Below are 27186 nucleotides of genomic sequence, written 5' to 3'. Positions count from 1 at the left end.
GAGCTGTGTGTGTGGCTGTAGACTCTTGGTGATGTTTTATTACTTTAAATTACATCACATCACATAATACAGAACTTTGGTTTTGAACCCATTCTGAAGTTGTGCCAAGACTGAAAGTGAAGCAATTATTTAACCACTAGAGGTAAATTAAATAAAAAGTAGGCATGTAATCAAAAAGTGGTGGATAATGAGATTCCTCCAGTCACTCAACATTTACTTTGTAGAGTAATTTCTACTGCACATATACTTTTGTGGCCTGCAATTGAAATGTGAAGCCCTCCCACTAATTAACCACAGCTTCTTCTAATGCAACTGTCATGGTTCCTATAGAGATGAATTTGGATACATGCATTTCCTACTACCAAGGGAATGTTGATTTTGGATCTGTCAAGCAGACAGACAGTTTTATAACCTGACTTGCAACACACACCACATCTGTACATTCAGAAACTGATGATCTTTGAAATATGAATCATCTCAAATATGAACCATGTGCGTAAACCTTTTACTTTGTTGTTAGTGAAGAATTTCAGGAACTGACAGCATATCACTTTTGTAGTGCCTGTAGTTTAAGTAGTGTGTACTTCTACTGGAGGAACCATAAGATACCGAATCCCAACTAGATTCAAGGTTGCAGCTGCATGTTTGTATCTGCTTTTTTTCAATTCCACCTTCAAGCTTGTCTGTTGTATTTCCAGTAGTTTTCAGAGTAAAAAACATCTGGGGGTTTATTTTAAGAGCAATGTCATTCAAAAATAAATTATGTCTACATTTCCATGATGTGGTTGTTGTTTCAAATAGATGGATTAAAAATATGGGGATGTTTAAGGTTAGATTTGGGGTCAGTTCTGCTTCAGCAACAATCCTCAATTTCAACAAATAAATAGGTCGTCTGTCATTAAGCTTGGAAAAGACCCTGAATATGAAATGAATAAATGATAAATAAGACAGCTGTGACTCAGTTGATTTGTAGAGATGTGTTATTGCTAATTCCCTGTTTTGAGCCTAAAACCAAGGGGAGGAATGTCTCTAGTGAACAGAGACAGTGACACCACCATTAAAAGGCGTAGGTTAAATTCCCATTGAGATGTCTTTGAGAAAGACAATAAATCTCTATTGACACCAATCTGATGTCTCATCTCTCTTGGGCAGTTGTCTTGCAAAAACAGATTCCAGAGAGGAACCAAAACGACAAAAACTTGTCTTAACAACATTTTGGAAAGCAGCAGTGTTTCAGTCTGTTCCAATTGGCCACACACGGAAGCTTTCCATCGCTGGTGTAATAATTATTCAAATATAATCCATGTACGGTACTAAAAACAGAATTTGTGAACGGGTTAGTTAGTCTAATGAAGGTAAACTCCCTTAGGTGATACTGAAAAAATGGTTTTAATGCAAACATTTCGAAGAGCTTAAACTTTGGAGGTGCGTGTCAGGCTACGGCGTAGGGGTCCGCACAAGCATAAACTAGGCTTTACGTGGCCCATACCTGAGAAACCTACCACGAGTAGTATCACACCCATAGGTGTGACACCCGACACCTTGCCAAAGAAAAGCAGTGCGTGCTATAGCCTTAGAGAGGTTAGTTAGACCATGTTATCAAAAAAAAATTTTCAGTAATGTAGTAGCACATATTTTCCAGTCTAGTTGCTTCACTCCCACATTAAATCCTAGGCAGCAGAACAAAAGCAACATTGATGAAAGAATTACACTCTCATACCAAGCAGCAGTGACCCTCTGTTGACCTAATGTAGCAAGACTGCTGGTATTGTGCGAATTATGAAAATTAAATAATGTCAATGTTGCTGCTGTGGTATGTTTTTGTAAAGTTAAGTTGTTAACTTGACTCTGAGGGGGCTCAGGAAAAATGACCTGTAAATAAAATGGATGTTTTCTTCAATAAAGGTTTGCTACTGCAAAAATGAAATACTTAAATAGCATAGATAATAGTAATATATATAAAATGGAGCAACAACATATTTGTCATGTTAATCTTTCTTCTGCTACAGTGCGATGGATGAGGCCCACAGTCCACAGGTCAAGTTCAGCCTGAGCAAGGCTTCAGCTCATCCTACATCCAGCACCACGACCAGAGGACAGTGGTCAAGCAAAATTGAGTTCCTTTTGGCTGTTGCAGGACAAATCATCGGCCTGGGAAATGTTTGGAGATTTCCTTACCTGTGCTACAAAAATGGCGGAGGTGAGTGTCATTAAAATCTTAAGGAAATAGATTCAGTTAAAGACAATCAGCTGCTTTTCCTCATAAAATTTGAATATGAAAAACAACTCAAACTGTTGCAGAAGCATTTTTTTATTCATGGAAATATTTGTCTGTGCATTGGCAAAATCTTACATCAGAACTGCTATGTTATTATCTCTACTCAAGGCACCCGAAATATGATAAAAACTTTGAAGGTACTCCTTTTCAAAAAAATTCATAATGCACTATTGTGCAGCCATATTTTGTTGGGTGGGGTAAAGACTTGACGTTGTTGTACAATACAGTGTCTGTTCCAATTGGCCACACACGGAAACTTTCCATCACTGGGAGGGATGATTATCATTCAAATATAATCCATGTACGGTACTAAAAATAGAATTGGATTATTCCGGGTTATCTAGTCTCGTCAAAGTAAACAGGTAATACTAATAAAAAATGTTTTTAATGCAAAACATTTTGAAGAGCTTAAACTTACGTGGCCCCCAATATTTGTCTGTGCATTGGCTAAAATCCTACATCAGAACTGCTATGTTAAGAAGCCTATTATCTCTACTCAAGGCACCCAAATATGATAAAAACTTTGAAGGTACTCTTTTTCTGTTGGCGGAGTTATGCGCTCTCTAAGCGCCCCTCTATCTTGGAGAGCACATAACTCCGCCAAGGCTAACACTCTATCTCACCATGTTAGAAAACAATTATTGGATCTGCCCCCTGATCCAGATTCACACCACAAATGAATTAATGAGTTTTTTAATCCGTCCAGTAATTTTTGCTGCTTACTATCAGACTATTAAAAAAAGTCTGTAGATCTCTTTGGCTCCATCTTTGTTATATATTATGATTCTTAAGATTGTTTAAAGTTTTCAACCTACAAACAACATATGTGGTGTATTTTTTCTATTTTTTCCATAGGTGTGTTCTTCATCCCATATATACTGTTTTTTATTACCTGTGGCATCCCCCTGTTTCTGCTGGAGACCTCTCTTGGCCAGTACACCAAACAGGGGAGTATTACCTGCTGGAGGAAAATCTGTCCCCTGTTTGAAGGTAAACATCTGGATTTACAATGTGAAATAAAAGAAGTGTATTTAATACAAGATAAAATGTTTTTTAAAATATTAATAATTTTTTTAACAATAGTTACATTTATATATATATATATATAATTAATTGTTATTGGACCTGTAAGTCCCAAAAATATGTGAAACTAAATATGGAGTGTTACAGTCATATTTTTCTGATGATGCAGTCAATGTAGAGTAAATAATTTGCTCAAATCAACAAATGTGAAATTCCAGATAATTTTGTGCAATTTATTGCAATGAGAGAGTTAGATTTGATCATATCTCCCTCTGTATATTTACTTTTACAAATTTCAGTATATACAATTGATCTTACAATCTTTTAGATGATGTCTTTCTGCAATATCTCTGGAATATTATGGGATGTGTAAGGGCTGAACTAAGAATGACAAAAAAAAATGGACAAATAAAATTGAATCCAGATTTTGAGTATAAGACTGGTTGTTAGGTTAGCTTAAGCGATAATATACGAAGTGGTAGTAGAGGTGGCTGAACAAGTTTATTTGGTCAGTTGGTGCTTGTTAAATTAAATTGTTTTTTTGTCACTTTTGACTTGATTTATTGGAATCCTCTTCGTATCCCGACCTGCCTGCATACCTTGCCACCGTCTTCTCACTGTGCATGACCAGAGTCACACAGGGGGAGACAATCGGCCCTGAACCAGAGACGATAGTCAGAATTTTATTGCAGCAAAACAAGAAAAGAGAAGTCTATAATCCTTACAAAATCAAAAAAATTGCAGTAATCATAAAAAGACATCAAATAACAATGTTTTAAGCAGTATGAAGAACACTAGTGTACTGTCCTGTAGTGATATCTAAGATTTTTATCAGACTTCACTCCATTTTCATCACTTTCTTTAACTACAACATGCTGTGTCGCTCCGATAATTAATTGGAATTTTATCTTTGACCTTTGAGTTATTACATGGAGCATATATTACTTTATTATTATCATTAGTAAATTGATAACAGTGGATCTGTAAATCAACTACAGCAGATTTACATATTTATTCTGTTCACTGCCAGTCTGAAAATCAAGCCAGAAATAGTCCTGCACATGAGAGCTGATGAATCACACACACACACACACACTTTAAATGTGACTTCTTATATCAATTACATTTTTGTTCATGTATTGTTTATCAATTACATTTGAAAATTACAATTAATCACTGTAATTTCCTATTCTCTACTTTTACAGTATTAGCTTTCCTTAATATATATTTGTGTTACTGTGTTGTAATTTATTTAATATTTATTTGATGACTTAAAGTTTGTTTGAGTTTATTATGATTAACCACCACTCAATAACAATACTTATATTTTATATTGATATTTTCAAAACAAATCTTTGTGTAATCTTTATCACTTTCTATCACTATGAAGTGCTGTATAACAAGGCTTCACAGTCGTGTGCTGGACACAGTAACTGTTATTGTTTCCAGAAGTGTTTGAGAAGTATAATACCGTTTTAATTGAATGTCTTGTTTGTTTGTTCGTCTTCAGGGATAGGTTATGGCAGTCAGGTGGTTGTTTTGTACTCTAGCATCTATTACATCATTATCCTGGCCTGGGCTTTCCTGTATCTGTTCTCCTCCTTTAACTCTGAACTCCCTTGGGCGAGTTGCAGAAACATTTGGAACACAGGTATGTTATTATGGGACTGCTGGCACACACACACACACACACACACAATCAAATATGTGGAATTAATCTTTAATCTTAAAACAATGACTCATTGCCTTTTGACATTCGTAATATTGGCTGATCAACTCACTGTCTTGAGATTCATCAGTAGATTAGAGCAGCTGCCTGGGATCTGCAGTTTAAAGCTCAGCTGCTGGATTCATTGTCATAATATGCCAGGTTTTCTTAGCTGGCTTCTGTTACGTAATAATCTTTGTCATTTAGATTACTGACGCTCCCTCGTGACTTGCATTACTCAATCCTCAGTCATCTGTCCCCCTCACCCAAGTCCTTCATCGATTCTAGGCCTCCAGTAAAATATAGACTTGACCTCAATATTTTTATGAAATACATACAACAGTAAAGGTCAAAGGGCGAGACAGGTATTTTGTTCAGCGAACAGCTGAAGGGACTTGGCTGGATGTGGCAGTTCAAGTAGAACCTGAGAAACAGGTAAACAAAGAATTACACTGCAGGGAGCAAAGAGGCTATTAAGATTTCAGAGTAGGTGTGACTGTAACCATTAAAGGTGACTGAACAATCTGAAGAAATCTGTGGTTTGTTGCAGTTTGTGTCAGTGTCTTGTTGAAAACGTCCTGTTTCTTTACAACAGAGACGTGTGTGGAGTTCGATAGAAAGGCTGATTCTTACAACTGGACTGTGCCAGAAAATGCAACATCACCTGTGAGAGAGTTTTGGGAGTGAGTATGGAAACAAAGCCCAAAACCAAAGCTGAAAGTGTCTTGACAATTTATGAATTAAAAACTGAAAATGTACTTTGCAGGAGAAGAGTTTTGAATCTGTCAGGAAGCATCCATGAATTGGGCAGCATACGATGGGAGTTAGCTCTGTGCCTTCTGTTGTCCTGGATCATCTGTTACTTCTGTGTCTGGAGGGGAGTGAAGTCCACGGGGAAGGTACGACAAAAAACAATTTCTGTTTTATGCAATATAGGACGCAACTCATAAAGGACGATGAATCCTGGAGGAATTCCTGATAACACAACTTATGGTGGACAGTGTTTTCTTCTACTCTGTAAAAACTGCAGTCGTATCACTTCAAAAGATACCAGGCCGCTATCACTACCGTTCCGTCATAGATCTTTGCTTGTACAAAGTTCATGGTTAACTTTAAATCTGTCGAGCACAAAATATGACAATAAATGGAACAGGAACAATGCTGGTTACACTGACATAAGCTAATAATTAGACTACTTCAGATATAACTACTCACAATAAAGACTGGTAAGACATGTCATGGATAACCTTTGGCATGGAACCAGTGATGTCAGTCCATTGAATCAATCAACTACTACAATTTGTAAATGTGCAATACTTTGAGTTAGCCAATAACCATAAATCTCTCCCTCTCTGTGTTGTGGTTTGTGTAAATGTTAACCTGGTGGTGAGGTGGCTGATATTAACATCTGCATCTCTGCATGTTAGCGCCTCAGCCTTCTACAGCTGCTACTCTCAGAATTGCTGTTAACAAGACAGATATCGCTTCATAAAATCTATAAAAATAAAAAATCATTGTCGTTAAACATCCTCAGATTAACCTGCACTGTGGCTCTTCCACAGGTGGTTTACTTCACCGCTACATTTCCATATGTGATGATGATAGCGTTGCTTATTCGTGGAGTCACATTGCCTGGGGCCATAGATGGGATAAAGTTCTACCTTTACCCAGATCCATCCCGCCTCACTGATCCACAGGTAAGCACAGATGATATGATGATATCTAGTATTGAACCTATGTTTCCACTGTTTCAAAAGATTTAAAGATAAATTATAAAGAATTTTGTGATAAATGTACCTTGACATTTGAATGTTTCCATTTGGCTTAGTGAATTTCAGTTTTACATTTAGTTTAAGCATCATATAACTTGAACAAACAAACATGTACAGAAAATAATTTACACATGATAAAGACAAAGTGGAAACTTCAGGGGGAAATCAGAGACACCAGATGGTCTGGTTACGTAAGCATAGTTTTAAGCAGTGTCAGAGTTCAAATACATTAGCAAATGGTCAGTTTAGCTTATGTCATAAACTTTGACAACTATGTAAAACATTAGCAAATGTCCATGAGGTGATTCTGTGGCCACTGTGTAACTACTGAGTTGCAACACAGTAAATGCCTTTTATATGTAATTTACTGTGAATGTAAATGTCTCTGTTTGTCTTGCAGGTGTGGATGGATGCTGGCACACAGATATTTTATTCCTATGCTATTTGCATCGGATGTCTTATTGCACTTGGCAGTTATAATAAGTACAACAATAACTGCTACAAGTAAGTTTGATAAGACAAACAAAAATGTATTGTGTGAGGTCATGTCAAAATATTAAATCACTGTGTTGTATTAATGATTATGGATTATAAGAACTATAAGATGAAAACATGTGTTTATGCATTTAATACAAAATAAAAGTTTTATCTTTTGTTTTGTAGGGACTGTGTATATTTGTGCCTTCTGAACAGTGGGACCAGTTTTGTTGCAGGCTTTGCCATCTTCTCTGCACTTGGATTCATGGCATACGAGCAAAACACACACATATCAAAAGTGGCAGAGTCAGGTGAGTGCATGTACATTAATATGTAGTAGAATAATAATATTATTATTATTATTACATTAATAATATTGCTTCATTTATTTTTTCACTGTTGACTGCAGGTCCTGGCCTAGCGTTCATTGCCTATCCTCGAGCCGTCGCCATGATGCCTTTTCCTCAGCTCTGGGCGTTATTCTTTTTTGTAATGATCATCCTTCTGGGTCTGGACAGTGAGGTGAGCTTCTGTAGAAGTGAAATTGGTCATTAAAGCACCTTTTTCCTTTCAATAAAGTCAATATCATGATGATGATATATTTTAATTTTGCCTTTGCACTGGCAATAGCCATAACTCCAAACATTATGTTCCCAGGTTGTCTGTAAACACAATATCTGAGCAACCAAGGGTTGGAAGCACATCTGCCCATTAAAGATAAAGACAGATGTTCTTCTGATAGTTTTACAAAAACTACACCCCTGATTATTTCAGTCTAAGTACAACCCTTGTGCATGTATATGGGTCTGCAGCCACCGTATTTCTCCATTGTTGAATTAGCGAAATTACATTTGGACATGCCTTGAACTCATTTGTGTCATTGCTTTAGATGATGAACTTAATCCCTTAAAACTGTGTGTTACTTATTTGGACATTGTTTTTTACGAAATGCAGCGGCCAAGCAATGAGTAATGTAGTACTGAGTGGATTCAAATCAAGGTTCGTATGCAGAGAGTTTTGAAAAGATTTCTCACACACACATCTCTAATGACATTTTGTCACGCTGCATATTTTGATCCAGAGTCAGTTGCTGATTATTGACAACTGATTACATCATCATCCTTAAAAATGATTTGTTAGAAAAGTTAGTGATTTTGTGATGCGGGTGGAGTTACCGTGTAACCGAGATGTTTGTGTTTCAGTTCGTAGGACTGGAAGCTCTCGTAACAGGAATTTCTGACATGAATCCCGCCTTCTTCCACGTTGGTCATCGACGCAAACTTCTTCTGCTTGCTATCAGTGTTGTCAGTTTCTTAATTGGCCTTGTGATGGTGACAGATGTAAGATTAAATTTAAATCTCATATTTTTATTAATGAACACATTTTCTGTTATAACACAATGACTAACTGAAGTCCCGTCTCACAGGGTGGACTGTACATCTTTCAGGTGTTCGACTACTACGCCTGCAGTGGGATGACTCTGCTTCTCTTTGCCATATTGCAGTCTGTCAGCATTGGATGGGTGTATGGTGAGTTAACAAAAAGAAGTATGTACACTTCTACACAGTGAATTTGTAATTTTCAATACATTTACATCTGCTTACAGGTGCAGACCGGTTTTATGAAAACATTGAGGACATGATTGGATACAAGCCTCTGAGTCTGATAAAGTACTGTTTGAAATATGTCACTCCAGTAATCTGCATGGTAAGTTATGGTAAAAGTAAGTGTTGTATATTGGGGTAGCGATGATGTGAAGATGATGAAGGAATCTCCGCTGACACCGTCCTGATTGTATAAAAGGTTTATTACAAAAAGTTCAGCATCAATACAAGCACTGCAGTGTGCTTGGATATATATATATATATATATATATATATATATATATATATATATACACATGTATATATATATATATATATATACACATGTATATATATTTATATATGAGAGTTGTCGTAAACCTAAAGAAAACACATCTGGCTTTCCTCCAGCCCTCCTCATCTGCCTGGTATCAGGGAGGGAAAGACACCAGCTTTAGGGTGACAGTTAGAGCCATGATCTAATGCCCTAATGTCAACATTCAGTTTTCCTCTGAAAACCTAATTTATGGGATTCCGAATCCTCAGGACCTATGGGTTTCAGACCCATAGATTAACTTCCTTCAAAGAGAACACAACAAATGGCATTTCAGACAACACATAAGCAAAGCTCTGCTCCCCCTTGCATAAAAAATTGCATGCTTAAAAAACATGCCAATAGAAAATATTATTTCTTTGCAATGTTTAGGCTTTTTGAATGAGTACTAATTGAGGTTTTGGCAAAAGTAATCCTACCTTGGGTGAGTTGCTTGAGTGCACATATGTATTTGCCCAAACCCCTTGATATTTACAATTTTTTTGTGTGTTTTGTCTATATTAATTCAACACAACTTTAGAAACAACTAGATAATATGCTAACTGCTAACCTTGGAAGTTATGCTAGGTTACTAATGTACTAATATTTCACCAAATAAACACTGTTTAATTCATTTCTCACATGTCTTGGTTTTTGACAGACGTGTTAGCCAAGTGACAAATTAAAAAGATTTTGCTTTCACTGTTCCTCAGAGTCATTTGATCACTATTTGCAGAATGTGTTCCCAAAACTTAAACAGTTTTTCCCTTGACTATTTTCAGGGAACATTTATTTTCTCTTTGATCAAACACACTCCTTTGAAGTTCAACAACACCATCGAGTATCCATGGTGGGGTTATGCTCTTGGCTGGTGGTTCACTCTCTCCTCTACACTCATGGTTCCCATCTGGATGCTGTACAAGGTGTACAAAACTCCTGGTACACTACGAGAGGTGAGCTGGTGTCTGTATAGATAAGATATATCCATGTTTAAGTTTTATTTGTTTTTTATTAAACTGGTTTTATGTGAGTAAAGCCAATATTTTATCCTCTTTCTTCTTTGTTAGAGGATCTCCATCTTGTGTACTCCAGCTGACGACCTTCCTCTGGCCGGCTCAGAGAAAAAAGCTCTTGAACTGCTGGACTTGGGTTCACCTCCTGACAGCACGATGTCCTTGTGAGAAGAGAAAAACTGGAGCAGCTTCACTCAACGCTTATAGATACAAGGGAAGATTCATCCTCTTTTTCCCCACTGAGTTCTTTACATCTATTCGTTTAGCACAGAAGGCTGTAGACCAAAGTTCTGTTCTGACGGAGCCACCAGGCCGTCCCAGTGTTAGGTTTCTGACCAGAGTACTGCCTCTGTTCAGACAGGCAGGAAACATATGCAATCCCAAGTTTTTATTCTTGTTATCATTGTTACATTATTCTTATAGTAATATTAGTAAGATGGTCAGAATCAGATATCAGTGGTGACAGAGGGCAAAAGACACACCCACTCCAAGTATCACCCACAATAAGACACGCCTCTTACAAGTAATGTCTACCACAAGACACACCCACTCTATGATATAATTGGATGTTAACCCAACCACTAATTGGTTGGTGTTGCTGCTATGTCTAAAAGCTACAACACTCAGTGTATGAAATAACGCACCAGGCAATATAAGTAAACAGGAGCTGTGGTGTGTTTGGATAAAACCATTTTAACATTTACATTTCTCAACCAATATCAATGTGTCTTTTTTATTTTCAAAGGTTTATGATATATGGGAAGTAAGAATAGGTCCCTTACATGAACTGAATTAGTTATGTAGTGGCAGATAATTCAAGTCATGAGGAAAATCTCACAGGTGTCAGTGATGGATTTGACCTGAATCGTATAGCGAGACCCTGGCTATCCTCTTTTCATCTTTCTACATCAGTGGAACAATACTCATACACTATATACACAAATCAATTTTAAGATAAAATGAGTTACAACTGTATTAACCCCAGAGGAGAAATTCAGTTGTTACCTTTCATGGTTACAGGAGAAAAATAATGGAATATAGCTATAATAGATTATTTAGTATAATTCAATCATGAGTAGCTTATGAATAGAGTAAATATTTAAACCAAACTAATATATGTAATGCAGTCTTCTTATATACATATGCTGAATATTCCTGTAGTTAGGGTTATTTTGTATGATTCAGAAAAGTAGCAGACATTCCCCCTGTGTCCCAGTCATGAGACAGACCCTCTGTGATCTGTCACCTGCAGTGAAGTCGGCTGCTGTGATGGTACCTCATTAAAAAAGCTCCTACTGTCATGGAAGAAAGGAACTCAAATTCTGGGCCTACAGCAAAGGAAGTTGCTTCCTGTGAAATTTGAAAATCAACAGGCTTAGAGCTGACATGTAGGGCTCACCCACCCAAACACAGCCTGAGACAGTGGATCATATTTACTTCTGGTGCCTTCACATAACAGTATACACAAGTTGGCAGTAAATGTGTTAATCGTGTCTTGTATCACCAGAACCTTTCTATACAGATCCGACATAATACAAGACAGATGATTGCACTCTTCACTTCTTAGCTGTTTATTTCCAGCATGTATCTTAATCTGGGCTCATTTAAAAACTTTTCCCTTTTTCATAATTTTTTATATTTGCCAACATTTTTTAAACATTAATGAAATTTCCTGCACTGAAAACAAGTGGTGTCGTGTTGATGGAAGGAACCAAATGCAAAAGAGAAACACAGTGTTGGCCATAACAGTCAGAACCACAGAGATTATATTTTTTAACAAGAGTAAAACAGATTATATTTTTACTTTAGTTTTAAGCATGCCTAATACTAGTTTTTTACAGAATACTCATTTCTGAATTTTACAAGTTAAAGTTTGTATCATTTTTATAGCATACAGCATGTCATTGTTGAAATTTGTGCCAATACTTCATTGTGTAACACATAGATGCTGTAATGTGATGTTTCACATTTAAGGATCAATCAGTGTCTGTATTCAAAAATATACCCCTTGCACAAAAGTGAATTTCATGTTTAAATTGAAAAAATCAACGTTATTTAAAATCAATTTTTTAACTTGAAACACCAGTTGTTGTTTTCGTCATAAAATGTTTTGTATATAGATAATTAGTAATTGGTTTTGGGATAATTCCTATTAAACATTCTACTGTAAGTATTATAAGTATTATCCATGGATGAGGCAGTAAGATATTGATGTAAGTACTACAGGTTTCATTAACCTGGCAGATCATCACTGATCATATTGATTTATTTTCACCTGATTGATCAAAGTGATGGGGGCAGCATGGTGATGATTTGATGCAAAAATTTGATGTGATTCAAATTGTAATTCGGGTAGAATAAAATGATTAAATGAAACTTTTTTTTTTTACAATGAATTCTGAAACGGTAAGTTAACAATTTGTTGTGTGGGATAAAAGTATTTTTATGATCTTTTTTTTTGTATAAAAATGGTACAAAAAAATAAAATGTTGACTAATATTTACAATAATTCTAGAATAACTGTTTTTGTGATTGCTACACTCATTCAGATCTGTGAGCAGGTGATATATAGTCTTAGAGGCTGTTCAGAAGTCATGCACTAAACATTATGTCCTTGAATGCATCGACACATAGATGTTTCCAACTGTCTCGTTTTCTGATCAACTACAATAGCACCCTTCAGTTGCACAGAACATCCTCCCCTTAAGGTTATATTATTCAGTTTTTACTAGAGTTGTGTTATTGTCAGTTACAATTATTTAGTTTATCCCCTATTAACATAAATGAGTTGTCTGTGGTAGGTTTTTGTTTGGATTTATATTATTCTAAATTTTGACAAGATTTCTCTCTTACTGCAAATATATGTTTGTTTTAATTGGTTGTCTTGATAACTGATAATTAACATCAGTATTCGCCATAAACCACATATTGTTCAACCACTATCCAACTTAAAAGGTGATGTAATGTCACTGGTGTGCTCACACCTTGTTTCAGCTGCCCCCAGGTGGCTAAGAGCATGTTATTGCAGGTTTAAAAACTGTAATAAACTTCATGCATCTGCATCTTAGATTGGCTTGTATACGTCACAAGAGAGGATGAATGTGAACACTGTCAATGTTTAAGATCCGCAAAGTCAAAAGTTGTATTTAAGTCGGAATACGTGTGCCATTAAAATACAGTGATGAAAGAATACAACTCTAATTTCTAGGTGTTAAAATACAAACGTATTTAGACCAATAAATGTGATATTTCAGGAAAGAGATGTAAACTCAAGCAATTAAGAAAATGGCCATTATATATTGGATAGATGTTGTAAAATGCTGGAGTTATAAGAAAGCAGTTCTGTTAGTCTACACGTCAACTCATACTAAATTTGAAATTTCCAGTCTTGGTTTTTTAAACATTGAAAAACTTCTCCATGTTTTTCCAAATTAAATTTTTTTTATGACAATATGGTTATAATGGCAAAAGCAATGTCAGATGTAAAGATATTTTACTGTAAAATAGTGGCCTGTAACTTGAATAATTACATATTTCTTTAAATGCAACTCTTGCAACTCTTTAATGCTTTCAAAGTGCAAAAAAAATAAAACTATATAAAGAAGACATGAACAAAGGTACCTTGTGTTTTTTTGTCTGAAAATATTTCTTTTGCATATATGCTGGTTTAAAACAATGATCACACTTTGCTGTACAGGGCAATGATCTTTTGAATATATTTAAAACATTTGATATGACAAACAGTAACACTTCACTTTCTAATAAAACCAAGCTCACATCAGTCAGGCTGCAGTTTAACCCTGCATGTTATCCTGCTTTTTGTTGTCAAAGCTCCCCAAAAATATTCCTGAAATTTACAAAGTGATGAAATTAGCAGTAAGAGGCCTGTAAATCTATCTGCAGTCGACAGAGGGGGATAAATATTCTATGTAATCGCCTAAGGAAAAAAGTACTTCATGCTCATTTCCACTGTACAAAATGGTTGAATGTTCAGAGCCAGCAGTACTTGAAAACATTTAGCAACAAGCTGTTTAAAAACCTTGCCAACATACAACAATATATATTAAACACACACACATACACACGGTTAACATTTTACAAAAAATATTTAAGACAGCTAAGGTTTTCATTCTGAACCAACCGATCATTATAAAACATCTTGAGATTTTTGTCTGGATTTGATCCAGACATTTTCATGAAAGATAAGTGTTGGTTTTACAGTCACCAAAGTGCATCACTGTCCACTATCCACTGACATTCACACATTAAAAAAATGAAAAACACAAAATAGATGCAGTGAAATCAAGAGACACCTTTTCTGGGACTGAGGCAAAAAAAAAACAAAAGAACAGCACCAATGTAAAATTATGGAGTTGATCACGTTACCAGAGTTGAAAGAAAATCATGAAAGACTGAAAGAAAACTGTGGTTCTAAGGATTTTAAAGCTCAGTTGTGGTTTGTGTGTCCGTCTCCCGTCTGCCGGGGCTGATATTATGATCAAATGCCTTCTCTCTGAGGTAAGTTTGAATCTGATGATACATTTTCTGACAGTAGAGGTGATGCAGCATGCGTTCACTTGTGTGATTAAAAGTGTGTGTGTGAGCTGACAATCATTGCTGTGCAGTTAGTCGATAGATCAGCGCAGGATGAGTGCAACAGAAGAAGAAACCTTTGAGTCACTGATCACTAACAGTGACAGTTTCATGAAACGGTGTTAAAGCTGCCTCCGGTTTAAATCAGTCCATAGAGATTATGATTTGCTTCTCTGTTATCATGCCCATAGATGTCTATAATCTGCTGTTAATACCAGACGGGTCTTTTATTTGAAAACTGTTTATATTGCCTTCGGTGTTTTAAAGACAAAATATAACATTACAACAAATCAATAATGGCCCATCATGCATGTATTCATGAATAATTGACTTAAGTACATGCACATCCATGGTCTAACTCAAACCAAAAACGATGCCTCGTCCTTGCCCCAAAAACAAATGGATAAATTCGAATTGTGTTTCTGGAAATAATCTTTCTATCAAAGCAGTTCTGTTATAGGCATTCAAAAACTATTTTGCCTTTATAGGTAGTCGCTTACTAAACACAGTAAATATGCACGTTGTAGATTTGTATTGTGTTATGAATTAGTATTTGTAGTTTGTGCTTTTTCAGTTTCTCCTCTCTGCTTCTGTTGTTTGCTGATTGGAAACATGAGGAGGAACTTTTCAGTTATTGTGTGAAGGAGATTTCACTGTTTGTAAATTCTTGATTTATCTTATTTCTGGATTTCCCATCATTTAATGATTTCAGGCTTGTTTGAATGTCAAAGCAAAATATTGAGGGTCATTTACTTTTCTTACATCTTAGAATTGATTGTGTTTTCCTTTAAAACATCAGTGAGCTATCAGGATGTCTTAACACCTTATATCCAAAGTACATAGTGCACATAAAAAAAAAAAAATTGCAAAGTTTCAAGTCTGAATCCCAAACATCTTGTGACAAATGCATGCAGCTGCCCAGGAAAAGGCTTAATAGCAAATATAAGTCTGACAGTGCAGTTTTGGAATTAGAAACACTGTGGAGGCACGTCTCAGCTCTACACAGCCCAATGACAAGGGAAGTGGAACTCCTCTGTCTTTTTGGAGAAACCTTATGTATCTTAAACGGGCTAGAAGAGTTCACCAAATCTTTATTCAATGATTCTGTTGTACTAAATCCACAGGGAGGAGCGTCCTGGCAGTAGCAGAGTCCATGTGACAGGAGAGACACTGTTTGGCTTGGAAATGTTCCTGCTTGCACTCTGTTATATATGCAGGAATGGTGACGCTGGATTTTGGGATAAAATGGTTTGGATTAGAGGCTTTTATATGACTTGTCCTTGCCTCTGGTGCCTGCGCTTGGAAAGCAAAAGGAGGCTTGTCTTTCTTTTTCCCCCTTTCAAGTGTCACTCCTACGACGGGCAGTCCTGACTACTCCGCCGTCGTTTGATTCCCACTTCTCCGTTCATGCTGCTCCTCGTGCTCTCATCCCGCCTCCTCTTCGGTTTCCCGGTCTGTATTAAAGACAAGTGTTTCAGACAAATTGTAATGAGCATTCCTGAAACCAAGACTCCCACACGTCCCATGAAACTTCACGAGAATACACTTAAAGGTTCAGTGTGTAGAATTTTGTGATGTCTAGTGTTGAAGTTGCATGTTGCAGCTGAACACCCCTCACCTCACCCTCTCCATTCAAACATGAAAAAGAACCTGTGGCAGCTTCAGTTGTCGTAAAAACTCAAAAGGTGTTTAGTTTGTTCAGTCTGGACTGATGTAAAAAACATGGTGGCCTCCGTAGAGAGGGTCCCCTCCATGTAAATATAAAGTATTTAATATAAAGAGTCTTTTCTGTAGAAAACTACAAATTCATACAATTTAGATGAAACAAACTAGTGAAAACATCATGAAGATTATTCTACATTAAATTTCTGCCAATAGATCCCTTTCACCTAAATCTTACACACTGGAGCTTTAACATATTGATCGATTAGTGTGTGACATCAGTCAAATCAATTAAAAAAACTGAAATATATACATATGATAGGTTGTTCATACCCGTAAGTAGTTTTAGTAAAATGTGTTGTTGGCTTTTCACTCTTAATTTCGTTTTTAACAGACAGGCACAAGTACCAAAGTCAATCACCACTAGAGGTCAGAAGTGTATTACTAGAGAAAGCCCAATGATACACAAAATCTAACTGAGAGATGTAAAAACCATCATTTAACCAGCTGGAAAAACACAACAACAAATCACAAAACACTACAACGAATCAGAAGAGACAATAGTTGTGTTGTTGTTATGTTTTGTTGCTGTGATTTGCACTTCAGGGCCACCATCATAAATGGTTTTACTCTAATTCTGATAAATAATGCAATGGGCCTTGATCATGATATTTGTAGAAAGTGATTCATTCGAATAAATTATAAAACAGTATAAGAACTGTTCTGGTGGGAAATAAAACAGAAGCACTTTCTAAAAAGGCCAGAAATAAGTGACTACATCAGTCCTGTGTGCATGACTTTGGTATGATAGAAAAAATTATTTCTTGAAAAAATAAATAAATGTTAATATTTGTAATTCACTTAGAGAAAAAAAACAAAACACAGAAAAGGGACTTTACAGACCTTGGCGTCCCGCTCAGCAAATTTCTGGAACATGTTAGCGTAGGTCTTCTTGTCCTGTTCGTGATGTTCCTTGATCTTGCTCTGACAGATGGAAATTTGAGCACGAGCTGCTCGATTCGAGGGGTTGACTTGAAGCACCAGCTGAAAGTCTGCCAAAGCGTGGGTGAACTCATTGCGGTGGAGACGTGCCTCCCCACGACGATACAGAGCTTTCTCGTTGTGCTCTTCAATCTCAATCACCTTATGAACACAAACACAAGAGCACCCACAGGGATGGTTATGGAAACCTGCAGACGAGCAGCTGGGAAGAGACACTTTTAAGAAACTGAAGGGTTTCATTGTGTGGACAATCATTAGGGCGCATGCTGCTCTCACCTTGTTGCAGTTCTCCACTACTACTGAGAACTCCTTTATCCGCAGGAAACACAATGCTAAATTAAGGTGGGCCGTCACAATAACCTCTTTTATCTTCTTCTGCTGATCCATCCCAGTACCACACTCCATCTCCAGCCAGGTAACAATGCGCTGGTACTGGATGACTGCCTGGAAGTACCTCCCAGCCTAATAGAGGACGATAACAGAAGCTTAGAAAAGTGTAAACAAGGAGAAAAATCATTTTGTGAAGAGTAGAGTGACTCAGTCCCCTTATGAAACCATGTTTAAATTCACTAGATCCTGATTCTATTTGGATCCACACCAAACTACACAAAATCATAAATATCAGTCCTGAAATCCTATCTCACAATGTTAAAGTAAATTAGAAATATTTGCCCCTTTGTCCAGATTCCTGCCAAAATGTAATGGGGTTTTTTCTTGGCTTCTACCAAGATTCAATAAATGTGTTCTGTAGTTTTGACATAATCCTGAGAGACAAACAGCAACAAAAACACGGCACAGCTAATAAATGATCCATGTGGGAAACGTACCTTAAAATACTGATTCCCTTTATGCTTTACTCCAGAAGACAAATCCAGCTTTTCAATCAAATCCATTTCCCAGGATTCTTTAGCCTTGAGGAAACAAAGTTAGAATCACACAAAGTGAGTGACACAGTTTTTTGTGTGAGGTAGGTTTACCCTAAATAACACACATGTTGAATATTATATATGGTATATAATATATGAATCAAACCATGAAGAGTAGGAAGAGAACTCACCCTTTGAAAGTCTTTGAGGGAAACTTCGTAAACAATATCTTTGTCTGGTCCAACTTTGTACTCTGATTTACCTTCGCTTCCAAATCCATACCTGTGAAGCAAGACCGACAAACACAGGAACATTTAGAAACAAGCATACATTGTTTTCCTAAAACTTCAGATCGACATATGGAACAGTCAAACTGCATACAAAGATTAAATCAATTTGAACCATCGCACACTTTAATGGAGAGGTTCTTGGAAAGAGGTTCATCACACAATAGAACAGTTGGTTTAAGCGCACGCACACACACACACACTTTTAAATATATTCATGATGAATCTGTACCATATGGGTTTTAATACAGAGCAGAGCTAGTATGTAGTTGTAACATGTGCAACCTAAGAGACTGAAAACAATCACTGGCCATCTTTAAGGCAAAAGACAAAAAGTACCATTCATTGATAGTATGAAATCAAGAAGATACATTAGAGTAAGAGTATGTCAGTTCTTAGAAATAAAAGTTACACTGCAGAACTCGTCCTGGAAGACGTTTGTCCCATTAGATGAATAGAGATTATGGTCTTCCTCCGTCAGATGTGTCTCTGTGTACATTGACTACGTGCTGGCATGAACACTCAGCATGGTTTGTAACTGCTTTAAATTCCTGGTACTTATCACCATTGCTTTGTATTGTTTGGCCTGAGGGCATGAAGGGGAGGTTTGGTGTGGGTGGGGTTAAGGGAATAATGATGTGGTTTTGACACTACTATTTTTCTCGTTGTAGTTTCTTAGGATTTGAATTCCTCTCCTTGTTATTTCAGTTGAATGTTTTTTTAATTAGAGAAAAAATAAGATGCGGTCTGGGAAAACAACCAAAGATTTGTTTTACGTGTTTGTGTTTTTCCAAGTGCTTAGATCATTCACAACTGCCAAATGTCTATCCACCCATTGCTCAATATTACCAATCTAATACTGAAATATATAATAATATACTGTATATTGAGTAACAATTACACAGGGTGTTTCTATTCGTTTAAAGTACTTTCACTCTTGATAATTCAAGTACAGACATTCTCCAGATTTTTTCTTTAACATATAAAGAACACAGCAGGCAGCGGTCCGATTCAGACGTGTTCACAACAACAGGAAAATATCCAGAGCGTTCAGACAAGTTGTGGCGTCTGGGGAGATCATGCGGGAGGCTGTGGAAAGCAGTATTTTTCCTTACAACTCATCCACATCGGAGTCCGCCCTTATCACCAAAAGCTCTCTGATTTCATCATCTCTTCAAGTGGACATCTTCCTCTGCTTCTTCTAGGTGTACTCACCACACTGACATTTTTGTATTCTTCCAGTTTCACGTCCGTCACATGTTAAAAACACCATCAATACGTCTACTGGCTCAGAAATCTTCCTACTGTACCTGGCTCACTTTAAGTGCGATGAGAGAGCAAAGGGATCACATTTCGCGATTTCTTTTAATCAACTTACTTTGGTTTTAAGTAAAGCACACAGCACTCTCCTCTCTGCATCTTGTCCATGGCTCGGTCGACTCCCAGAGGGATGCCTTTATCTTCAGCCTCACCGACAACAAAGGTGACGTCCCTGCAGTCAAACAGTCGACCATCACAGCTCCCCTCCAGGTGCACTGTGGGACACACGACACAGTTTCACCTCTGATGTAACCGTTTAATGTGCTGGTCTTATTTGGCAAAACTGGCACAATATCAACATCTGTCCTTTGAAGCAAAGAATGCTGTTACCTTCTACAGTTGCTCCGTCATTGGGATTTGTGTATCCCTCCCCTTTGACCTTTATTCTTCTAACGATGCCGCCATCATCTGTGAGCGTCTCTCCTTCGAACTTGAGCAGCTCCATCTGTTTTTGTTGTAAAAAAGCATTTGAATCATTATTGACTGATCCGAAGCAGAACACAAAAGGACAGCGCTGGTTGATGGTGTTACAGTGTGAAGGTGTGAGAGGAGGAAAACAAATAAGTAGGAGTCATCAGATAAGTCATAAAAAAGAAATAATGATTAAGATACAATATCGATAAACCAGGCACTCTTGTATTGTGTTATTAACCAACAATTGTACTGTATTGTCATTAATTATATGTTATACATTCATCTCTACTTATAAAGTTATAAAATAACCACTTAATGAAAACTCTAACAACTACATTACAAGGCTTGTAAAACATTTCTCAGATTATATCTATATACTGCTTGAAAATAGTTAATTAGTAATTGTTACATCCAATACCTCTGTTAAAAGTTAACAGGACATGAGAAATGATCACATGCTTAACATGCTTTAACTTGTGAAGCGGAAGCAGATCGTTGATCAATGAGAAAACACAAATTGTATCACAGTTAAACTCCAAACAAACACAAAACCCTTTCTGCAAACGCTGACGCACAGATTTCTGGCACAAAGTGTCAGCACTGTGATGGCACACCTACCTCAAACACTACGAGGGAGTTGGGAGGAATTTTGTTGGGACTTCCAGCAGATCCATAAGTGTATTCTGGTTTACACAGTAACGTGCACAGCTCTCCTTCCCTCATAGACAGCACACTGATGTCCCACGCCTTTAGGACTTGTCCTGTGAGAAACATAAGAATGATAAGAGCAATAAAGGACCTGGTAACTCAGTCAACATTGGGTCCTCAACAACACACTGGCCAAGTTTGAAGTTGACCGGATGAATTTTCGTCAAGGAGGGAAATACAGAAATGTATTTAAGGGATAGTCATATTTTTTTCTTTCTGGTGGCAGGTTTAGATTCTGTTATGAAGCTGAAGCCAACATAAAGTATGGAGACAAGATGAAGAGGCTTGTGTCCATAACTTTCCAAAAAACAAAGATGCAACATAAATGCCGCTTCAACAATTGAACATCAAAGTATACTGAGTTTTTCCACCACAACTTGGTGTTTTAATATGACTTAAACCTGCAAAAATCTATAGTGTACTCAAAATACTGTACCTGCCTTTCTGTGTTTGTCCTCCCAGTGAATCACTTTTGTTTTTAAATTGTAAGGCTGAACGCAAAATCCTTTTTTATCTGAAGCATCAGAGACTTTGATTGGATGCATTATAGGTTTTTATACCATTTTCTATATACTCCTAGTTGCTGTAGCCTACTCTGTATCCATTGCTCCCCTCTTTATGTCTGGCAAACATGCTATTTGACATAAAACGCATTGCAACTAGAGTGCCACAGACATCACAGGCTTAATCAGTATTGTATGAACCCATTAGAAAAGGGCTTAAAAGTACCAGATGTTCATTTAACAACTGTTTCCAGTCTAAATTAAATGCCTACTTGCAGTAACTTCCTTTTTTACTAACAATCATGAGAGTGGGGTCAAGTCTCAAAATAAGGATGTTTCCAAAATATCCAGTTATTCCTTTAAGAGACAACATTAACACATCATCAGGTTTGACAGTCATGCATTAAGTCACCTTTTCCCAAATTGAAGCTAAAAGGTTCTCTACGATCTCGACTGCAGTCAAACTTCTTCCCTGTGAGCAGCTTTCCAGTGTAGTGTACAGTCACTCGGTCCCCAATCATCGGTCGGTGTCCATCTAAACCTGGACGTTTTACAACCTGCGAAACAAGACGAAGTTCCAGCATTTTCACAGAGAAAATAAACAGACAGAAAAGAATCATGAACATTTCATATGGTGGGATGTAAAATTTAAAAGGATAAAATACCTTGAGGACTCCTTGGTCTTTGTGGGGTGTTATATCAATGCCCTTCGCCGCAAATATGGCTGTGGCTGACGGGGCATCCATAAGTAAATCCTGATCAGTGGTCATTTCTGCATTACACAGTAACACTGCAACAAAAAATGTGAACACACAGTCAGTGACATGAGCCCTTTAAATAACATGTCCTCGTGTCTCAGGTTTTCCTATTAGAACAGACTTAAAACAAGGAAAACAAGAATGACAATCGTATACACCCAAATACACACAGCCAAATATCACTGCCCTTCATGGGGCTAATTTTTTTCATTAAGATCCATGAATTATACTCTGAGAAATCAATATGTTGATGGGATGTGGACGCATTTCCATATCCTTCCACCAAGTTGCATAGTAATCTGTTATATTACAATAGTTTGCATAATCTCGTTCACAAAGAAACAAACAGACAGGGGTAAAACACAACTTCCTTGTAATAATACATGAAATAAATTGCACCAGTGAGCTGGATCATGATGAATACGAAAGATTTATCAATACAAGATTTAAATATCTGCCCAGTGAATATGACTTTTTCTTCGCATTATACAACTGGTTGCAATTTAAAGACACATGCTCTGAATTCTTGTTCTGTACTAAAGGTACATTTACTGTTTTTATTCTGCTAAAGCAACATTAACTTAGTTGATTTCATTTGTACTTTGGAGTGTGGTTGTGATAACACCCTCCTGTATCACACCTCCACAGATGAAGTAATTACATAACTGTAGATCTATGTTAAAGGCAGCGGCTACAGTTGCTTAATTGTCTTCTTTTTTTTCTAGGACAGGCACAGATATATCGACTTACATGATGTACTTATATGCGCTGATGTGAAAACTTAATTTACAAAACATGATGCTGAAAAAGATGATTTACTAAAACTGGTGTCGTCACATAGTTTGTCCAGCAGAGCCTGCTCTGAGTCCATTGTTAATAATACTCCCAGGAGCACTGTCTGCATCACATGCAGCAGAGTACGCATCACAGCTAATTGTGGGGTGGCGTCTTCACCGTAGGAAAATCGTTGTGTCATCGTGTGTGTGTGTGTGTATTTATTACAACCTAACATCAGCATTGTCATTGGCCCCAAAAATCCATCATCAACCAGGCTCTATTTAACGCTCTGTGAAATGTGTTGCTTTGAGAAATTTTAAACCTCTTTTTTTATTTAGTGCAAGAAACCAAAAGTCGAATGTTAAATGTGAATTAAAATGATGGACCATCACAATGAAGAGCAGGTCAGCAGTATTAAGAATCTGACCAGACATCAAAGACAGAAAGATTTGTATCTAGTGGTAGTTATATTAGTGCTGATAACAACCCTGATGTAGTTTTCCTTTCATATTTAATACCTTAGTTATCATTAAATAAAGTACGTATGTTTTTCGACAAAAACCTAAGATGTCCTGGAGTTGCTGTGCAAGAGCTTTGCCTGAATAAAAAAATTAATTAAAAATGCTTAAAATTTCGAGTCACATTTTGATCAAGGATTATCTAATGAAAGAAAACATCAACAAAGTTACAATCTAACCAAACAGTCAATGGCAGCTCTTGTGCCATGACAGTTTTCATTGCTCCACACTGACAGACGGATGCTGTTTGCCATCTCACACATTCATCTGTCACCTGCAGCTTTGCCAGAGCAGTTAAACAGTTATGACCTGTTGGTGCTACAGCTGCTAAACCTCACCTCTCTACATCACAGCAGCGATATGTGTCGACACACATGTCTGCTGTCTCTGTAAACGTGGCTGCAGGCGTTTTCAAGTCTGCCCTGGCAGAATGATCTTGTCCGCAGACAATCAAAAGGTTTGCTGCTTTAAGCAATTGGCAAATGCTCCTTGGTGATTATTAATGCTCGTAACAGCTGAGACGTTAGCACTTTCTCACATGGCATGAGATCACAGCTGTTCTGGAAGCGTGTTGCTAATGTTAGGCCGAGGGTATGAAGTAACGTCAATGAGAGTCTATCATTTACCATGAGATAAAGATGGATTAGAAACTACTGTTTTGTGCTTCACTTCATTAGATTTAAAGGTTTCGAGCCCAAAATGGCTCTTGATCAGGTGCAGAGGCATTAAACCATTATGGCTCAGAAATTCTGTGCATTTTCAAATTTGCTTTTAATAATAAAAATAAGTCTTTGAGACGCAAACGTTTTTGTGACGTTTTTGGACTCAGCTCCAAGACAAAAAAAGATTGTTGCTGTGTTTTGCACATGGACCAACTACAAATGATATCTTGGAACAAATAATAATCTAAGCGGATCAGTGAAGGATTCAAAAGCTTTGTTTAGTGTTTTTTGTCTTTATAAATAAAGATAAGAGATTTCCTCAAAGATGTCACATTGCAAAGATTTTTATCACACTTTAATTCCAGTCTCCTCCCCATGACATAATGTTATATGAAGCCTAAGTACAGAAGAGTAAAAATACTTACTCTCTGTTGTATTCATCTCTTTTAAATGTTTAAAATCATATTTATATTTGCAATAAAGGCTGAACAGGAACATGAGAGAGAGGACAAGTTGTGCTGATCAGACAGCAGTCTTGTGGCCACTTAATATTTCCACAGAGATAGTTTAAGGCTATAAACTTTGCTCAAGGGCCGTGCATTCTGACTGAGGGCAACGGTAGCTCTCAATTCCTGCTTTTCTTTTCAATACGTTTCCCTCAGCAATCCTAGATTGTGTTGACTACCGAGTGCAAATATTAGGACATTCTGCCGAGGACACTGAGTTCATAAACAGCCTGTAAATATGAACATTAAGCCGCAGAGCTCAGCCCGAGATGCACCATCTTTGGCAATAAGCTCATCGTACTGAATATTGATGAAGAAACAGAACAGAACTCATTTTCTCGGTCAGATCCTGGGAACAGCAAGAGCTGAAGCCATGGCACCAACCATGTGCCTGAACCCATGGGTTAAAACCCATAAAGATCTATCTTAATGAAAGATGCACAATTGTTCCTGCTTCTTCAATGTCCTATCACTCACAAACACCAAGTGTTTGTTTACTGGACTCTCAAACACAAGTCAGAACAAAATGTCCGTCTCCTCTGTGCTTATACACCTTGTCCTGTGTCGGTAGAATTTCATGGGTTTCATTTTAGATGTCTTTCGCTGTGCATGTGTATGCATTTGTGTGTGTGTGTGCGCGTGTGTGTCTGAACACAATGTTCCTTCTATTCACGGTTCCCCGCTGGCAAAGCCTGATGGTGTTTACCAATCTGACCCCTTCACGTACGATCCAGCTTCAATTTTTTTTGATAAAAACACCGATTTTAAACAGTCATGGTGACCATACCTTTAGATTTACTATCAACAAAATTCAAGAAAGCAATTGGAGACATAATGTGACAAATTACCATCATGAATAAAGTCACATAATCAAAAGTTAACTCATTTTGTCAATTTTGACTTTTTTGCTTCTCCCTATAAACACAATAAAGAGGGATACCGTCTGCAGATAGTTATGACACAGATTAGATGGCATTTGCGCAACATGTACCTAAACTCAGATACCCTGCAGGCTAATGCAGGAACAGAGCACAGTGAGACCGAAGACCACATCCACAGACTGAACCCAGAGTATCTATGCATGTACTTCCTCACGGCCGTGTTCTGCTGCTGATTCATACATGTGAGCATTGTGAGAACACACTGCACGACCCAACCAACCTGACTGACATCCTGAGGCATAGCATTGTCTGAGGCTGGGGGGGGGGGGGGGGGGTTCTTTTTTTTTTAAACCTGCCAAATGCATCACAGGGCATTAAGAAGGAGGCGGGGAAGAAAACTTAAGTTGCTTTTATTGATTATCACTTTTTTTTTTAAAGCATGAGACGACAACAGAAGATGGTCATCCTTTACACTTCATTTTGATGCATTTGGACCAATAAGTTGTTTTTCCTCTACACTCCTGAAGCAGTTTGATTCCCCTCTGGCACTTTGTCTCAACCCAATCGCCCGGCGTCAGGAGGCCAAATGTCCCCTCAGCTTCCAAAATCTCAAAGCCACGATGACACCCACATAGTTCATGTTGTTGGGAGGCTACAATTATCCATCCTGTAATGCCCGGCTGGCTTTCAAAATGAGCAAGAATCAGCACAGAGTGATGTAGAGTTACCAATTCTGAGAAGCTGTTGTGATGCAGCCTGTAATTTATGAAGATACACCTAAGCCTCAGGGGATTCTGGATGTAAACCGGTGTCCTCATCATCATCATCATCCAGCGCCACCAGGAGCCAGAGCCAAGTACCATATTCACACACACACACACACACACACACACACACACACACACACACACACACACACACACACACACTTATCAGCCCTTATTTCCACAGCCCTGTGGGACCTCGCTGTAACCTTAAATGCCCCCACACCATCCTGTATCTTAAAGGATCCCGACTTCAACACAACACATTTACTTACAAAAAAATATCCTTCTATAGCGCTACTTTAACCACGCTTATAATTAAGTCTTATATTTAATCTATTTGTAAAACACGCATTAATTCACGAAGAGGAGCCTCGCGTCCTCACCAACTGCTCCATCAAGTCAGGAGAATAATAAAAGATTTTTAAAAATAAAACATGTCACACTCACGTCCCCCCGGCGCGCTCCTTCTGCTCTCCGCCTCCGTGCAGCGTCCTCACCCCGCGTCTGCTCAGCTCAAGCCCCGGCCCTCTCTCCTCTCACATCCCGGGAACTAAATGTTCTGTCCATGTGCTTCCCTACGTGGATCTGTTGTCTCTCTCCCTCCTCCTCCTCTCTCTCTCTCTCCCTCTCCCTCCCTCCTCCTCTTCTTCTTCTATCACTCCCTCCCTCCCTCCTCTCTCTCTCTTTCTCTCTCCTCACCTCCTCCTCCTCCTCCTCCACCACCACCTTGATCCCGGTGCTGTCTTTTTGGACGTGCCGGTGAAGTGGCCGCGTGGGGCTCAGACTTCCAAATGA

At 37.7% G+C, this 27186-nt stretch overlaps 2 protein-coding genes across 2 annotated transcripts in view; one reads left to right on the top strand and one right to left on the bottom strand.

Annotated features, from left to right (window-relative positions):
* LOC109643449 (sodium- and chloride-dependent GABA transporter 2-like) overlaps positions 1 to 14516 on the top strand; it is a 16233-nt gene extending 1717 nt beyond the window's left edge. The window contains exons 2-15 of the mRNA XM_020108572.2: positions 2010 to 2200; positions 3134 to 3268; positions 4812 to 4952; positions 5605 to 5692; positions 5776 to 5908; positions 6572 to 6706; positions 7182 to 7285; positions 7445 to 7569; positions 7668 to 7780; positions 8461 to 8598; positions 8685 to 8787; positions 8865 to 8965; positions 9937 to 10107; positions 10222 to 14516. Of these exons, the coding sequence (XP_019964131.1) occupies positions 2014 to 2200; positions 3134 to 3268; positions 4812 to 4952; positions 5605 to 5692; positions 5776 to 5908; positions 6572 to 6706; positions 7182 to 7285; positions 7445 to 7569; positions 7668 to 7780; positions 8461 to 8598; positions 8685 to 8787; positions 8865 to 8965; positions 9937 to 10107; positions 10222 to 10335 (1788 nt within the window). The 5' untranslated portion in view covers positions 2010 to 2013 and the 3' untranslated portion in view covers positions 10336 to 14516. The remainder of the gene's footprint in view (positions 1 to 2009; positions 2201 to 3133; positions 3269 to 4811; positions 4953 to 5604; positions 5693 to 5775; positions 5909 to 6571; positions 6707 to 7181; positions 7286 to 7444; positions 7570 to 7667; positions 7781 to 8460; positions 8599 to 8684; positions 8788 to 8864; positions 8966 to 9936; positions 10108 to 10221) is intronic.
* fkbp5 (FKBP prolyl isomerase 5) lies at positions 13789 to 27186 on the bottom strand. Its single transcript, XM_020108495.2, has 11 exons — positions 26839 to 27186; positions 22188 to 22312; positions 21935 to 22079; positions 20930 to 21072; positions 20228 to 20342; positions 19956 to 20112; positions 18482 to 18572; positions 18252 to 18335; positions 17701 to 17886; positions 17326 to 17565; positions 13789 to 16214 (listed from the first exon to the last, which is right to left on the bottom strand). The coding sequence occupies exons 2-11, from the start codon at positions 22290 to 22292 to the stop codon at positions 16113 to 16115; spliced, it is 1368 nt and encodes a 455-aa protein (XP_019964054.1). The 5' UTR covers positions 22293 to 22312; positions 26839 to 27186; the 3' UTR covers positions 13789 to 16112.

This window comes from Paralichthys olivaceus, chromosome 2 (genome assembly GCF_024713975.1).
Source record: "Paralichthys olivaceus isolate ysfri-2021 chromosome 2, ASM2471397v2, whole genome shotgun sequence".
Taxonomy (NCBI): Eukaryota; Metazoa; Chordata; class Actinopteri; order Pleuronectiformes; family Paralichthyidae; genus Paralichthys; species Paralichthys olivaceus.
Note: the sequence above shows the minus strand (reverse complement) of the source record. Positions and strands in the feature narration are given on the sequence as shown.